At 53.2% G+C, this 14,624-nt stretch overlaps 1 protein-coding gene across 1 annotated transcript; it reads left to right on the top strand.

Moving 5' to 3' along the window:
• The first annotated feature begins 210 nt into the window (after positions 1–210).
• unc93b1 (unc-93 homolog B1, TLR signaling regulator) lies at positions 211–14,476 on the top strand. Its single transcript, XM_033049851.1, has 7 exons — positions 211–345; positions 7,487–7,580; positions 8,026–8,150; positions 10,850–11,032; positions 11,411–11,690; positions 13,614–13,732; positions 14,082–14,476. The coding sequence occupies exons 1-7, from the start codon at positions 217–219 to the stop codon at positions 14,367–14,369; spliced, it is 1,218 nt and encodes a 405-aa protein (XP_032905742.1). The 5' UTR covers positions 211–216; the 3' UTR covers positions 14,370–14,476.
• The last annotated feature ends 148 nt before the right edge of the window (positions 14,477–14,624 follow it).

Consider the following 14,624-nt stretch of genomic DNA (forward strand, 5'->3'; position numbering starts at 1 on the left):
TCAGGTAGTAGAATACTGAAGTGCTCTGACAAAACTTGGCAGCTCTGGACGGAAGGGAAGGGGACGGGACTGGAGGGGAGGGGAGGAGGGGAGGGGACAGAACTGATGGGGACGGGGAGAGGATGAATGGGATGGGGAGGGAAGGGGACAGGTGGGGACGAGAGGGGAAGAGAGGGATTTACAACCTTGGTTAATTGTTGATGTTTCCCCTACAGAATGGCGCAGAGGTATTATGAGTACCAACATTACAAGGAGGGACATGTACAGGAGCAGAGGAAAGCACCAAAGGGGGCCTGTCACCCACACATCATCATCTTCCAATCTATCTTCTACTTCATCTTCAACGTGAGTCAAAATAGAGGAAGTGAGGGGGATGGAGCAGGAGTGAGCATAGGAGACAGAGAGGGAGGGAGAGAAGGATATATATATATATATATATAGAGAGAGAGAGAGGTGTGGGAGAGAGTGGGACAGACATAGAGAGGGGGAATCAGCCAGAGTTCCTGCCTCCCATCACTGCCCATGTTGAAGACATGGTTGGCAAGTTTGCGGATGACAGTATAGTATTGCAGTGGGTAGTGAATATGGTTGTCAAAGATTGCAGCAGGATCTTGATTGATAGGCCATGTGCGCTGAGGAATGGTTAATGGAATAAGCGAGTTCGGTATTTCGATAAACGCAAGGAATCATGGGATTTGTCAAAGGTCATTCGGGATAAAAAATAAGCGCTGTATAAACTGTGTATAAATTGTTAACTATTCTACCAATCTAGAATTCTGTCAACTCAATAGCTTCCTTTCTTGTTCTGCTGTTCATACATAATTTACACATTCCCAGTTCTAGTTCAGTTCATTAATCTGTAATTATGAGATACGGCAAAGATTCATCTCCGAGGAAAACTGATTACAGGGTTGGCCTTGTGAAGGAGCCGCCAATCCGATATAAGACATTTAACTGCAAAGTCCCTGCCCTTTAGTATTGGATAGATTGAGTGGAGGGTCTGTGCTGTTCCAAGTTTGCGGTGGTTGTGGTGCGTTTCCCCAGCCATCTCGCCCAGTGCATGTTGACCAGCATAGTTCACCAACCCTTGATAGCAGAGGGTCTTTGTGCAGTTGTTACCCGAAGCCCAAAGGATTTGTGGAGATTCTGCGTTAGGATCAGGCACGCAGCGAGCTAGCAAGAGGGTTGTCAGATCAGATCAGCCCAGGTTGGCGAGTGGCCGAAGGGAGTATTTTAATGGGTCGTTATTAAACTGTTCCATCTGTGCCGCATCGCCAGCTCTCTCTGTCCCAGATCCCCCACCCCAATTGTCGACAAAGTCTGACTGAGAAAATGCTCCCACTCATATTACGGATTGTCTCCGCGTTTGCTCACTCGCTGGGGCAGGCGGCGCCTCTTTCAAAGAGAGCGAGAACAGGTCCCGTCAGCTGGGGAGCTGCGACCCACTCCTGTGTGAAGTCTCTAGTTTGGCTGTGGTTGAGATGGCTGCAAATTTGTATAATTATCACCACCTGGTCACCCGGCCCCGGCTCCCAACTATGTGCCCTGACAGACTGGAACCAACCCCAGAGGTTAATGCGACAGCATCTTCATTTAAGCCAACCCACCTCGATAGTTTAGCCAGCCTGTTCGAATCCAATCTGAACTTTCCACCCTACCCCCCACACAGCACATTCTCCTCGTTTCCTTCTTCCAGGAAGGTTGTTTAGTTAGGAATGTAAGGACTGTCTCAAATTGGTTCACCACACAACTTGTAATTCGTGTAAATTAATATCGAATGGCTGTGACTCGGGCTAATGCCAGAGATTTAATAATTGACAGCTTTGTTCCAGACACTCTTGTGTTTTCACGCTGGTGCTGTATTGAGTCAATAATTTAAATAGATACAATTGTGGATTTGTGCAGTCTGCAGTATGGTATTTGACGGATACATTTATTTATAAATCTCATTGAAATTAATCTGCAGGTCCGTACACACACAGTAGCTCAGCTGGAGAGAATGTTTATCCCAAATGACCTATGACCTGGGCATGCGCAGTTGAAATACCGAACCCACTTATTTAATACAGAGAAATGTAAGGTGTTGTAATTTTAGGAAGTCTAACATGGGCAGAACCCACACACTGAATGGTCAGCTTCTGGGGAGTGTTGAAGAGCAGAGGGATCTAGGACAGTTGCACAGGGCTCAAAATTAACGGTTGCCTGGGTGCCAATGGCCACCTAACGTCCCGCCGGACAACCTAAAAGCCGTGTCATTTTGCCCGGCTTGGCAAGCACCCAGGGCACCTGCCGTTCAACTCTGAGCGGGCCCTCCTCTCTATCTCTCTCTCTCTCCGTGTCTGCCCGCCATCCGTGTCCGGGCTGCCGGGTCTCTGCCCTCCGGCCGCTCCTCATCCGCTGGCATGGCGGCCGCCTTGCACATGCGCACAACTACGGCTAGCACATCATCGGCCGCCCTGCACGTGCGCGCAACCACGGCGAACACATCATCCGCCGCCCTGCACATGCGCACTGCCACGGCAACTGGTCGGCGCCGGGCACTTTCACCCTCCCATTGCATTGTGGGACATCTGGCCGCCATTGCTGTCCGTCGCCGCCTCGCCGCGACCATTGAAAACCAACGCAAAATTGCTTCCTGGAGCTGGAGTAACTCCCTCTTGCTTCTTGGTTTCCTGGTCCTCCAAAAATATTCTAAATTGAATTTAAACTGGAGGTGGTGGAGGATCCATCACCAAACTCCAAACTCTGAACAATAACATCTTATTGCACATTATCTGTTTATTTATTGTGTATATGTATGGTCTATGGTATATAAACACACTGAACTTTTATCTCCTGTTCTGTATTATGTTTACATATTCTGTTGTGCTGCAGCAAGCAAGAATTTCATTGTCCTATCTGGGGCATGACAATAAAACTCTCTTGAATCTTGACTTGGACTTAAGCAAAAAAGGGTTCTTGTGGAAAAAAGAGGTACCTTAAATTTTGTTGTGTCTGGTTGGGTAACTATGTTAGGGTGAATACTATTCCATGCTTTAATTATGTGGGGGAACGCCATGGAGCAGCCAGCAACTCTGGATAGAAGAAATTCTAGTGACGTTTCGGGTAGAGACCCTCCTTTAGACTCCCTCTGGTTTTAGTGTTTTTAGTTTAATTTAAAGATACAGCGTGGAAACAGGCCCTTCGGCCCACCGAGTCCACGCCGACCACAGATCACCCGTACACTAGTTCTATCCCACACATTAGCGACGTAAGTGAAGAGTCAAGAGTGTTTTATTCTCTCACGTCCCAGTTAGAACAATGAAATCCTTACTTGCAGCAGCACAACAGAATATGTAAACGTAGTACTCTGCAAACAATGTTATAAACAAGGAAACAAAGTGTATATTTATATATGAATATATAACTATATAAATATATATATATATATGTATGTGTGTGTGTGCGTATAATATATATACCCACACACACAATTTTCCTCTTGGGATTAATAAAGTTCTATCGTATAGTATCGTGTGTGTAGGAAGGAACTGCAGATGCTGGTTTAAACTGAAGATAGGCACAAAAAGCTGGAGTAACTCAACAGGTCAGACAGAATCTGTACAAAAGGAAATACGTTTTGGGTTGGCTCTGAAATAGGTTCCTGCACACCTTTCGAATGTGGAAGAAACAAGAGCACCCGGAGAAAACCCAGGCGATCAAAGGGAAAAGGAGCAAACTCCATATAGACAGCACCCATATTCAGGATCAATTCCGGGTCTCTGGCACTTTTATGCGGCAACTTTATGGCCAATGTACTGCCCCATAGTCTTGAACTGAATTAAAACATACAGTAGCTGTAAAGGGGAACATAGCGTCACTTGAGATTTAAGACTGAAAATGGATAGTTTCTTTTTTTTTGTAACCAAAGTTATTTTGTGTGTTGGAAAACAAAATATAGTGGCAAAGCTGGTAGACTTGCTGCCTCACACACCAGAGATCTGTGTTCGATCCTGTCCTCGGGCACTGTCTGTGTTGAATTTGCACATTCTCCCTGCAAGCGTGTGGGTTTCCTCCCACCTCCCAAAGACGCATTTGCTTTGTAGGTTAACTTGTCTCTGTAAAATTGTCCCTAATGTGTAGGGAGTGGGTGAGGAAAGTGGGATAACAGAACTTGTGTGACTGGGTAAACAAAAATGCTGGAGAAACTCAGCGGATGAGGCAGCATCTATGGAGTAAAGGAAATAGGAGACGTTTCGGGTCGAGACCCTTCTTCAGACTGATGTGAGGGTGGCGGAGACAGAAAGAAGAAAGGAAGAGGCGGAGACAGTGGGCTGAGGGAGAGCTGGGAACGGGAGGAGAAAGCCGGGACTACCTGAAATTGGAGAAGTCAATGTTCATACTGCTGGTGTGTAAACTACACAAGCGAAATATGTGGTGCTGCTCCTCCAATTTACGGTGGTCCTCACTCTGGCCATGGAGGAGGCCCAGGACAGCAAGGTCGGATTCGGAATGGGAGGGGGAGTTGAAGTGCTGAGCCAATAGACAATATGTACAGGAGTAGGCCATCGGCCCTTTGAGCCAGCACCGCCATTCAATGTGATCATGGCTGATCATCCCCAATCAGTATCCCGTTCCTGCCTTCACCCCATATCCCCTGACTCTGCTATCTTTAAGAGCCCTATCCAGCTCACTCTTGAAAGTATCCAGAGAACCGGCCTCCACCGCCTCCACCGAGGCAGAGAATTCCACACTCACAACTCTCTGTGAGAAAAAGTGATTCCTTGTCTCTGTTCTAAATGGCTTACCATTCATTCTTAAACTGTGGCCCCTGATTCTGGACTCCCCCAACATTGGGAACATGTTTCCTGCCTCTAGCGTGTCCAAGCCCTTAATAATCTTATATGTTTCAATAAGATATCCTCTCATCCTTCTAAACTCTAGGGTATACAAGCCCAGCCGCTCCGTTCTCTCAGCATATGACAGTCCCACCATCCCGGGAAATAACCTTGTAACCCTACGCTGCACTCCCTCAATAGCAAGAATGTCCTTCCCGGGAGATCAGGTTGGTTATTATGAACCGAACTGAGGTGTTGGGCGAAGCCTACGCTTGGTCTCACTGATGTAGAGCTGCTAACACCTGGAACAGCGGATGCAATAGATGAGGGTGGAGGAGGTGCAGGTGAATCTCTGTCGCACCTGGAAAGAATGCTTGGGTCCTTGAATGGAGTCAAGGGGGGAGGTAAAGTGACAAGTGTAGCAATTCCTGTGGTTGCAAGGGAAAGTGCCAGGAGAGGGGGTGGTTTGGGTGGGAAGGAACGACTTGACCAGGGAGTTACGGAGGGAGCGGTCTCTGCGGAAAGCCGACGGGAGGAGATGGGAAGATGTGGCAAGTGGTGGGATCCCATTGGTAGGCAAAAAAGCTGGAGAAAATCAGCGGGTGAGGCAGCATCTATGGAGCAAAGGAATAGGCGATGTTTTGGGTCGAGACCCTTCTTCAGACTGATGTCATGGGGGGGGAAGGAAGGAAGAGGCGGAGACAGTAGGCTGTGGGAGAGCTGGGAATGGGAGGGGAAGGGGGGAGAAAGCAAGCACTACCTAAAATTGGAGAAGCTAATGTTCATACCGCTGGGGTGTAAACTACCCAAGCGAAATATGAGGTGCTGTTCCTCCAATTTGCAGTGGGCCCCACACTGGCCATGAAGGAGGCCCAGGACAGAAAGGTCGGATTCGGAATTGGAGGGGGAGTTGAATTGTTGAGCCACCGGGAGATCAGGTTGGTTATTGCGAACCGAGCGGAGGTGGCGAAACGATCGCCAAGCCTGGCGCTTGGTCTCACCGAGGTTGATCAGACGCTGAATAATCCAACCACATTCTTGTTGGGAAGTGGAAATAAATATAGAAAATTACATTCATTGCAACGTGTAAAAAGAGGTGAGATACTGTATTATAATTTTGCTGCATGTCATTGTGGTATATACAGTAAATCATGTCTTGATTGGTGAATATGTTTAGTTTGTGACTTTATTTGAAGCAGAAATAATATGTGAATGCTTCATTGAGCATAATTCCGACTGGTAACTACGCACTTCGTCCGAGCACATTATCGCACGCGTCATGCAAGCCTTAAATGACCACCTAAACTGTCATTCGGCAACCTAAAAAGAGAAAATAAGTTAAGTGAGAGCCCTGTTACAGGGTCACAGTTCCTTGAAAGTGGAATCATGTGTAGACAGGGTGGTCAAGAAGGCTTTTAGCACATTGGCTTTCATCGGTCAGAGTATTAACTATAGAAGTTGGGAGGTCACGTAACAATTGTACAAGACGTTGATGAGGCCACACTTTAAGATTTAAGATGAGAGGGGGAAATATTTAATAGGAACTTGAAGGGTAACATGTACACACACAGGGTGGTGTGTGTATGGAATGAGCTGCGTTCCAGTAGTTGATGCAGGAATTATCCCGATGTTTACGAAACAGGTCCATGGATAGGACAGGTTTGGAGGGATATGGGCCAAATGCAGGCCCAGGTGGGACTGGTGCAGATGGGACATCTATTTATCCCTCTCTCTCTCCCCTATGTGTCCCCCTGTTTCTGACCCTTTCGCGCCCCCCCCCCCCCGTCTCGCCCCACGGCTGTCTTTGTTGGCGCTGAGCCCCGTCTTCTTCCCCCTGACCCCTGCCGTGCCCCCTGACCATGCCTCCCCCTGACCCTGTCTCCCCCCTGACCCTGTCTCCCCCCATCCCTCCCCCTGACCCTGTCACCATCCATCCCTCCCCCGACCCTGTCTCCGCCTGACCCTGTCTCCTCCCATCCATACCCCCTGACCCTGTCTCCCCTCATACTTCCCCTGACCCTGTCTCCCCCTGACCCTGTCTCCCCCATCCTTCCCCCTGACCCTCTCACCCCATCCCTCCCCCTGACCCTGTCTCCCCTGACCCTGGTCTCCCTCCCCGCATCCTTCCCCTGACCCTGTCTCCCCCCCATCACTCCCCTGACCCTGTCTCCCCCTTACCCTTGTCTCCCCCCATCCCCCATCCCTCCCCCTGACCCCTGTCTCCCCCCATCCGTTCCGCCCTGACCCTGTCTCCCCCCATCCCTCCCCCTGACCCTGTCTCCCCCTGACCCTGTCTCCCCCCATCCTTCCCCCTGACCCTGTCTCCCCCCATCCCTCCCCCTGACCCTGTCTCCCCCTGACCCTGTCTCCCCCATCCCTCCCCCTGACCCTGTCTCTCCCTGACCCTGTCTCTCCCTGACCCTGTCTCCCCCTGACCCTGTCTCCCCCTGACCCTGCCTCCCCCTGACCCTGTCTCCCCTGACCCTGTCTCCCCGTCTCCCCCTGACCCTGTCTCCCCTGACATTGTCTCCCCTGACCCTGTCTCCCCCATCCCTCCCCCTGACCCTGTCTCCCCCTGACCCTGTCTCCCCGTCTCCCTCTGACCCTGTCTCCCCCTGACCCTGTCTCCCCTTGACCCCTGACCCTGTCTCCCCCTGTCTCTCCCACAGCTGAGTTTCGTCGGCGCTGAGCTCCCATCGTTGATTTTCCTGAACAAGTACCTGTCTCCGGCCAGTCACACGCTGAGCAACGTCCGGCTCTGTGGTAATGGGGGACACACGAGGGGGGGGGAGGGGGATAGGGGGGGAAGAGTGGCAATTGGGGGGTGCAGAGGGGGAAGAAGAGGGGATAGGGGTCGGGGTGTGTGGGCTAGGGAGAGGGGGAGGGATGGAGGGGGACAAGAGATGAGAGGGAAGGGGGGGGAGGTGAGGGGAAAGTTTTAAAAGGTTTTTGTAGGAGTTTCCACTTGTCCGATCGTGGATTGGTCGGCATTTGAGGGAGACGGGTGGGGGGGGGGGGGGGGGGGAGGTAGAGAGAAAGACAGGTTGGGGAGAATTGGAGGGATGAAGCGAGGTCTCTCTCCTCTCCTCTGTCTCCCTCTTCCTCCCCCCTCCCCAGGGACACACACGGAGGGTGGGGTTTGGGAGCTTGGGTTCAATTTCTTATTAACCCCCTCTCCCCTCGTCTCATTCCTCCTCCCTCTCCCCAGGGAGTGACGTACGGGGAACGATCGAGGGTCTGAACCGAACGGTATTGAGGAAACTCCCTCAGAGTCTGAGTCTGATCGAGGTTGAGAGTGTTCTGATGGGAACGGCCTTCATCGCCATGTTACTGGTATAACCCCTCCCTCTCTCCCTCCCTCCTCTCGCCTTACTCCCTCCAGCCCCCCTCCCTCTTCTCACTCCTCACTCTGCTCCTTCACCTTCCCTCCCTCACTCCTCACTCCCTTCCCTCCTCACCCCTACATCCCTCCTCACCCCTCTCCACCCTCCCTCCCTGCCTCTCCTCACTCGTCACTCCAACTCCTCCCTCCCTCCCCGCCCCACCTTTCCTTCCTCCTCCCCTCTCTCCACACGGTGGAGGGGCTGAGTTTTCTCATGGGAACCACCTTCGTTGCCATGTTACTGGTAGGTGAGGCTCCCTCCTCATTCCTTCCCCTCTACCCACTTTCCATCCTTACCTCCTAGAAACATAGAAAACAGGTGCAGGAGTAGCCTATTCGGCCCTTCGAGCCAGCACCGCAATTCAACGTGGCTGATCATCCAAAATCAGTATCCCGTTCCTGCTTTTTCCCCATGTCCCTTGATTCCGTTAGCTCTAAGAGCTAAATCTAACTCTCTCTTGAAAACATCCAGTGAATTGGCCTCCACTGCCTTCTGTGGCATAGAATTCCACAGATTCACAACTCTCTGGGTGAAAATGGCCTACCCCTTATTCTTTAACTGTGACTCCTGGTACTGGACTCCCCCCAGCAACGGGATTTTTTTTCCTGCATCTAGCCTGTCCAATCCTTTAAGAATGTTATATGTTTATATAAATACCCACTCATCTTTCTCAATTCCAATCAATACAAGCCCAGTCGACCCATTACTGGGTCCCACACTACGTAAATATATCTCCTCGATGAGTCCGTACACCGGGGGAGAGAAACGGGGGAGAGAGGTCAGTGGGACCGGGGAGAGAAGGGAGAACGAGAGGGAGGAGGAAGAGGATGGATGGAGGGAATAGAGATCCTCAGAAATACAAGGGGACCGAGGATATAGTGGGAGGGAGGAACTGAAGGGAATCTTCCTTCAGTTCCCAGACAGCCCAGCAGCTCAACACTAAGTACGCTCGCGCTGCGGCTCCCGCAGCGCCTAGCCCCTCCCACAGCCCGACCGCAAATAAAGAAGACCGCTCGCGCTTCGGCTCAGGTTCTAGAACATTGCAGCGGCGGCAGTTATTGTCTCGTGGGCGCAGGTAGCGCGATGGGAAGGTGGCCCTGGTGGCCATTACTCCCTCTGGGAGAGACCGTCTCTGGAGACCTGCGATCAACGGAGGAATTGCAGGGACCCGGGAGTCGTGACGCCTTTTTCTCGCTGGTGATCCCGATCCCACCTGGCCGTCACGGGGGACGACCTCTCCGTGTCCCCCGCCAGACCGTCTGTCACGCTGGTGAGTGCGCTTACCCTCGCGCAAGCCATGATCGGCCGCCCCTCCGCTGTTTTTCACTGTCCTCAGAGCGCTGCGGGCCTCGCTCTGGTCCACACCGGCCGCAGCCTAGCTCGGGCCCGGAGCCTGATGGTGAGGCTTGGGCTCTACGGCTTGGGTAGGTCCTGCTTCTACCCTCCCTCTCTACCACCTCCCTAGGGCAGAGAAAGAGAGAGAGGGTGAGGGGGCGAGAGGGGTGGAGTGGGGGATGGAGAGGGGGGGAGGAGAGGGTCCTTCCTCTCTGCCCCCCCCCCTCTCTGCCCCCTCCTCTCTGCCCCCTCCCTCTCTGCCTCCCTCCCTCTCTGCCCCCCTCCCTCTCTACCCCCCCTCCTCTCTACCCCCCCTCCTCTGTGCCCCCCTTCCTCTCTGCCCCTCCCTCCCTTTCTGCCCCCCTCCCTCTCTAGGGAATCCCCCACGTCCCCCCTCTCCCCCACTCCCCTTCTTCAACCGTCCTTCTCTCTCCCCCCTCCTCCCTAACCCCCTCTGCCCTCCCTCCATCCCACCCGTCTCCCCTCCCCCTCTCCCCTTCTCCCTCCCCATCTCCCCTCCACCTCCCTCCCCCCTCTCCCCCTACTCTGCCCCACTCCCCCCTCTCTCCCCCTCCTCTCTCTCCCCCTCTCTGCCCCTCCTCCGCCTCCCTCCCCATCTCCTCTCCCCCACTCCCCTCCCCCTCTCCCCCTCCCCCTCCCTTCCCCTTCCTTCCCCTACTCACCACCCCCCCCCCCGTGTGTGGGGGGTGGTTAATGTATGTGAGATGCCGCAGCCCCCCCCCCCCCCCCAACCCGAGGGGACGGGACCCAACTTGGTCTAGTAATTCTTAAAGGATTGGACAGGATAGATGCAGGAAAAATGTTCCCGCTGTTGGGGGAGTCCAGAACCAGGGGTCACAGTTTAAGAATAAGGGGAAGGCCATTTAGGACTGAGATGTGGAAAAACATTTTCACCCAGAGAGTTGTGAATCTGTGGAATTCTCTGCCACAGAAGGCAGTGGTGGCCAATTTGCTGGAGGTTTTCAAGAGAGAGTTAGATTTAGCTCTTAGGGCTAAGGGAATCAAGGGAAATGGGGAGAAAGCCGGAACGGGATACTGATTTTGGATGATCAGCCATGATCATATTGAATGGAGGTGCTGGCTCGAAAAGCCGAATGGCCTCTACTCCTGTACCTGTTTTCCATGTTTCTATGTTGAAACATCTTCCAGCTGCCCTTTAAACCCCCCTCACTCATCACTTCTCATCCCTCTCTCCCTGTCACTGACCCCTCTCTCCCCCTTGGCTCCCCCACACTGACCTCCCTACCCTCTGACCCAGGTACTGACCTCTCTCCTCTTGTCATTCTCCATCAGGTGCTGACAATGTGTGGCCCAGCGTACAGACCCACCGAGGAGATAGATTTACGCAGCGTGGGATGGGGAAACATCTTCCAGTTGCCCTTTAAACATCTGCGGGATTACAGACTCCGTCTGCTGTTGCCCTTCTTTGTCTACAGTGGCTTCGAAGTCCTGTTTGTCTGCTCGGGATTCACTCTGGTGAGGGGGGGGGGGGCGAATGGGGGGGTGGGGGGGGAACGGGGCAAGTGGGGGGGTGGGGGGGTAGGGAGGAGAGGGCTGGTTACAGACCATCTGCTGGTGCTCCTCTTCCTCTGCTTGGATTCACTCTGGTGAGGGGGGAGAGGGGATGGGGAGAGGAGGAGGGGAAGAGCAGATGCGGGGGAGAGGGAGTGGGTACAGTTGGATGCAGAACTAATCTTCTCTCCCTCACCCTCTCCCCCTTCTCTCTCTCCCTCTGTCCCTCCCCCCCTCTCCCTCCGCCTCTCTCCATCCCACCCTCTCTCTCTCCCTCCCCCTCTCTACCTCCCTTCTCTCTCGCTCTCCCCCATCACTCTCTATGTCTGCCCCTCTCCACAGACGTATGGAGTTTGCTCCCTGGGTTTGGAGTCTCTCCCAGCATTGATCATGGTTTACGGAGCCTCTGCCTCTCTCTCCTCCCTGCTGGGCCTCTCCTCCCTCTGTCTACCTCGGCAGTGCACCCTGCTCTTGGGATCATTTGTCCAGGGAGTATTACTCCTCGCCCTCTTCGGCTGGTCTCCTCTCCCCAGAGACCCACGTCCAGAAACGGCAGCCGCCCTCTACGTGGTGGCGGCTCTCTGGGGGCTGGGGAGCGGACTGAACAAGAGTGGACTCTCTGGTGAGTGACTGGGGGGAGAGGGAGGGGGAGAGAGAGAGAGGGGGGAGAGGGAGAGAGAGGGGAGAGATGAGCGCGTGAGAGTGCCAAATCCGGCTGAAAATAGGTGCAGGAGTAAGCCCCCATATCCCCTGACTGCGCTATCTTTAAGAGCCCTATCTAGATCTCTCTTGAAAGTTTCCAGAGAACCGGCCTCCACCGCCCTCTGAGGCAGAGAATTCTACAGACTCACCACTCTCTGTGTGAAAAAGTTTCCTCATCTCCCCTTTCCCCTTATTCTTAAACTGTGGCCCCTGGTTCTGGACTCCCCTAACATCAGGAACATATTTCCAGCCTCTAGCGTGTCCAAAACCTTAATAATCTTATATGTTTCAATAAGATCCCTCTCACCCTTCTGAATTCCATAGTATACATTCCAGCCGTTCCATTCTCTCAGTATATGACAGTCCCGCCATCCCGGGAATTAACCTTGAGAACCTACGCTGCACTCCCTCAATAGCAAGATCGTCCTTCCTCAAATTTGGAGACAAACTGCGCACAATACTCCAGGTGTGGTCTCACTGGGGCCCTGTACAACTGCAGAAGGACCTATTCACTCCTATACTCAACTCTTCTTGTTATGACCAACATGCCATTCACTTTCTTCACTGCCTGCTGTCCCTGCATGCTTACAGATAGACTGATGAACAAGGACCCCCAGATCCCGTTGTACTTCCCATTTTCCCAACTTGACACTGTTCAGATAATAATCTTCCTTCCTGTACACTACATCCATTGGCTCTCCCTTGTCCATTTTCCGAGTTACATCCTCAAATAATTCCAGAAGATTAGTCAAGCCTGATTTCCCCTTCGTAAATCCAGGCTGACTCGGACCGATCCTGTTGCTGCTATCCAAATGTGCCGCTATTTCACCTTTTATGATTGACTCCAGCATCTTCCCCGCCACCGATGTCAGGCTAACTGGTCTATAATTCCCTGTTTTCTCTCTCCCCGCCTTCATAAAAAGTGGGATAAGATTAACTGCCCTCCAATCCATAGGAACTGATCCTGAATCTATAGAACATTGGAAAATGATCATCAATGCGTCCACAATTTCTAGAGCCACTTCCTTAAGTACCCTGGGATGCAGACCATCAGGCCCTGGGGATTTATCAGCCTTCAGTTCCATCAGTCTACCCAACACCATTTCCTGCCTAATGTGAATTTCCTTCAGTTCCTCCGTCACCCCAGATCCTCTGGCCACTAGTATATCAGGGAGATTGTTTGTGTCCTCCTTAGTGAAGACGGATCCAAAGTACCTGTACCGTGCTCTGGTTTCCTCCCACAGTCCAAAGACATGGGGGTTTGTCAGCTAATTGGATTCGGTAAACATTGTAAATTGCCCCTGGTGCGTGTAGGATAGGGTTAGTGTATGGAGTGATAGATGGTCGGTGTGGACTCGATGGGTCGAAGAGACTGTTTCCACGCTGTATCTCTAAACTAAGCTAAATAATCCTAACCCATCTTTTACCAACATCTTGCCCTCTCTCTCCCTCTTCCCCTCATACTCTCCTCCTGCCTCACCCTCTCCCCATCTCCCTCTCTCCCCCTCTTATCTGATCCCTCTCTCTCCCCCTCCACCCTCTCATCCTCTCCTCTCTCTCTCCCCACTCTTTCTCCCCCTCCTCTCCCCACACTCTCCCACCTCTCTCTGTCCCCTCTCTCTCTCACTCCCTCTCCTCCTTCTCCATCTCTCACCCTCCTCCCTCTCTCTCCCTCTCCTCTCTCCTCTCTCTCTCTCCCCCTCCTCTCCCCCACACTCTACCACCTCTCTCTGTCCCTCTCTCTCTCTCACTCCCTCTCTCTTCCTCTCCTCCCTTCTCCCTCTCTCTCCCCCTCCTCCCTCTCCTCTCTTTTCCCTCTCTCCCCGCTCTCTCTCACCCGTAGCGCTGCTGGGAATGCTGTATGAAGACAAAGAGCGCCAGGACTTTGCTTTTGCCATCTACCACTGGTGTCAGGCTGTGGCCATCTTCATTGTCTACCTGTGGTCCTCCACGTACATGAAGGTGGGAGAGAGGGGAGAGGGAGCTTCACTCTGTGTGTGTCTGACCCCCAGGAGGGTGTGTGTTCTGGACGGTGATAGGGGAGGGATGTGTGCTGGGACGGTGATAGGGGAGGGGTGTGTGCTGGGACGGTGATAGGGGAGGGAGTGGGGAGGGGGGGGTGACGGGACGATGATAGGGGAGAGAGTGGGGAGGGGGGGGTGACGGGACGATGATAGGGGAGGGAGAGGGGAGGGGGGGTGACGGGACGATGATAGGGGAGGGAGAGGGGAGGGGGGGGTGTCAGGGACGGTGTGGAGAGGAGGGGGAGGGTGAGAGGAGTCTGACTTCTGACCTGTGACCTCACCCCCAGGTGAAGCTGGGGATCATGTTCGTCACTCTGGTCGCCGCGGTGATCTCCTACCTGTGGATGGAGCGGAAACTCTCCCGGAAAGTTCGATTCCGGGTGCCCCGGATTCCTCGACCCCGGCACAAAGTCAAAGGTTACCGGTACCTGGAGGACGATAACTCGGACCAGTCAGAGGCGGAGGCGGAGGAGGAGGGGGAGGGTGAGGTGGAGACGGAGGGAGACTCTCCCTCTGATCCCCTCCAACCGGTGGTACAGCATGGAGCGACGGAGGCTGAGGAACGGCCTCAGTGACACCCCTCCCTCCCCTCTCTCTCCTCCCTCTCTCCCCTCCCTCTCTCTCTCCTCTCCTCTCTCTCTCTCTCCCTCTCTCTCTATCTCTCCCCTCTCTCGCTCTCTATATCTCTCCCCCTCTCTCTCCTCTCCCCTCCCCTGTCTCCTCTAACCCTTTCCTCTCCCCTCTTTCCCCTTTCCCACCTTCTCTCTACCACCCTCTTTCTCCCCCCCTTTTTTCCTCCCCCTCTTTCCCTTCTCCCTCGCCTCTCTCCC

This window comes from Amblyraja radiata, chromosome 33, assembly GCF_010909765.2.
Source record: "Amblyraja radiata isolate CabotCenter1 chromosome 33, sAmbRad1.1.pri, whole genome shotgun sequence".
Lineage (NCBI taxonomy): Eukaryota > Metazoa > Chordata > Chondrichthyes > Rajiformes > Rajidae > Amblyraja > Amblyraja radiata.

Bases quoted from the DNA above. Each gene is read 5' to 3' on its own strand.
- unc93b1 (XM_033049851.1), top strand. From the start codon at position 217: ATGGCGCAGAGGTATTATGAGTACCAACATTACAAGGAGGGACATGTA. The intron at 7,581-8,025 runs GTAATGGGGGAC...CCCTCTCCCCAG, and splicing joins GAGCAACGTCCGGCTCTGTG to GGAGTGACGTACGGGGAACG. The intron at 13,733-14,081 runs GTGGGAGAGAGG...CCTCACCCCCAG, and splicing joins GGTCCTCCACGTACATGAAG to GTGAAGCTGGGGATCATGTT.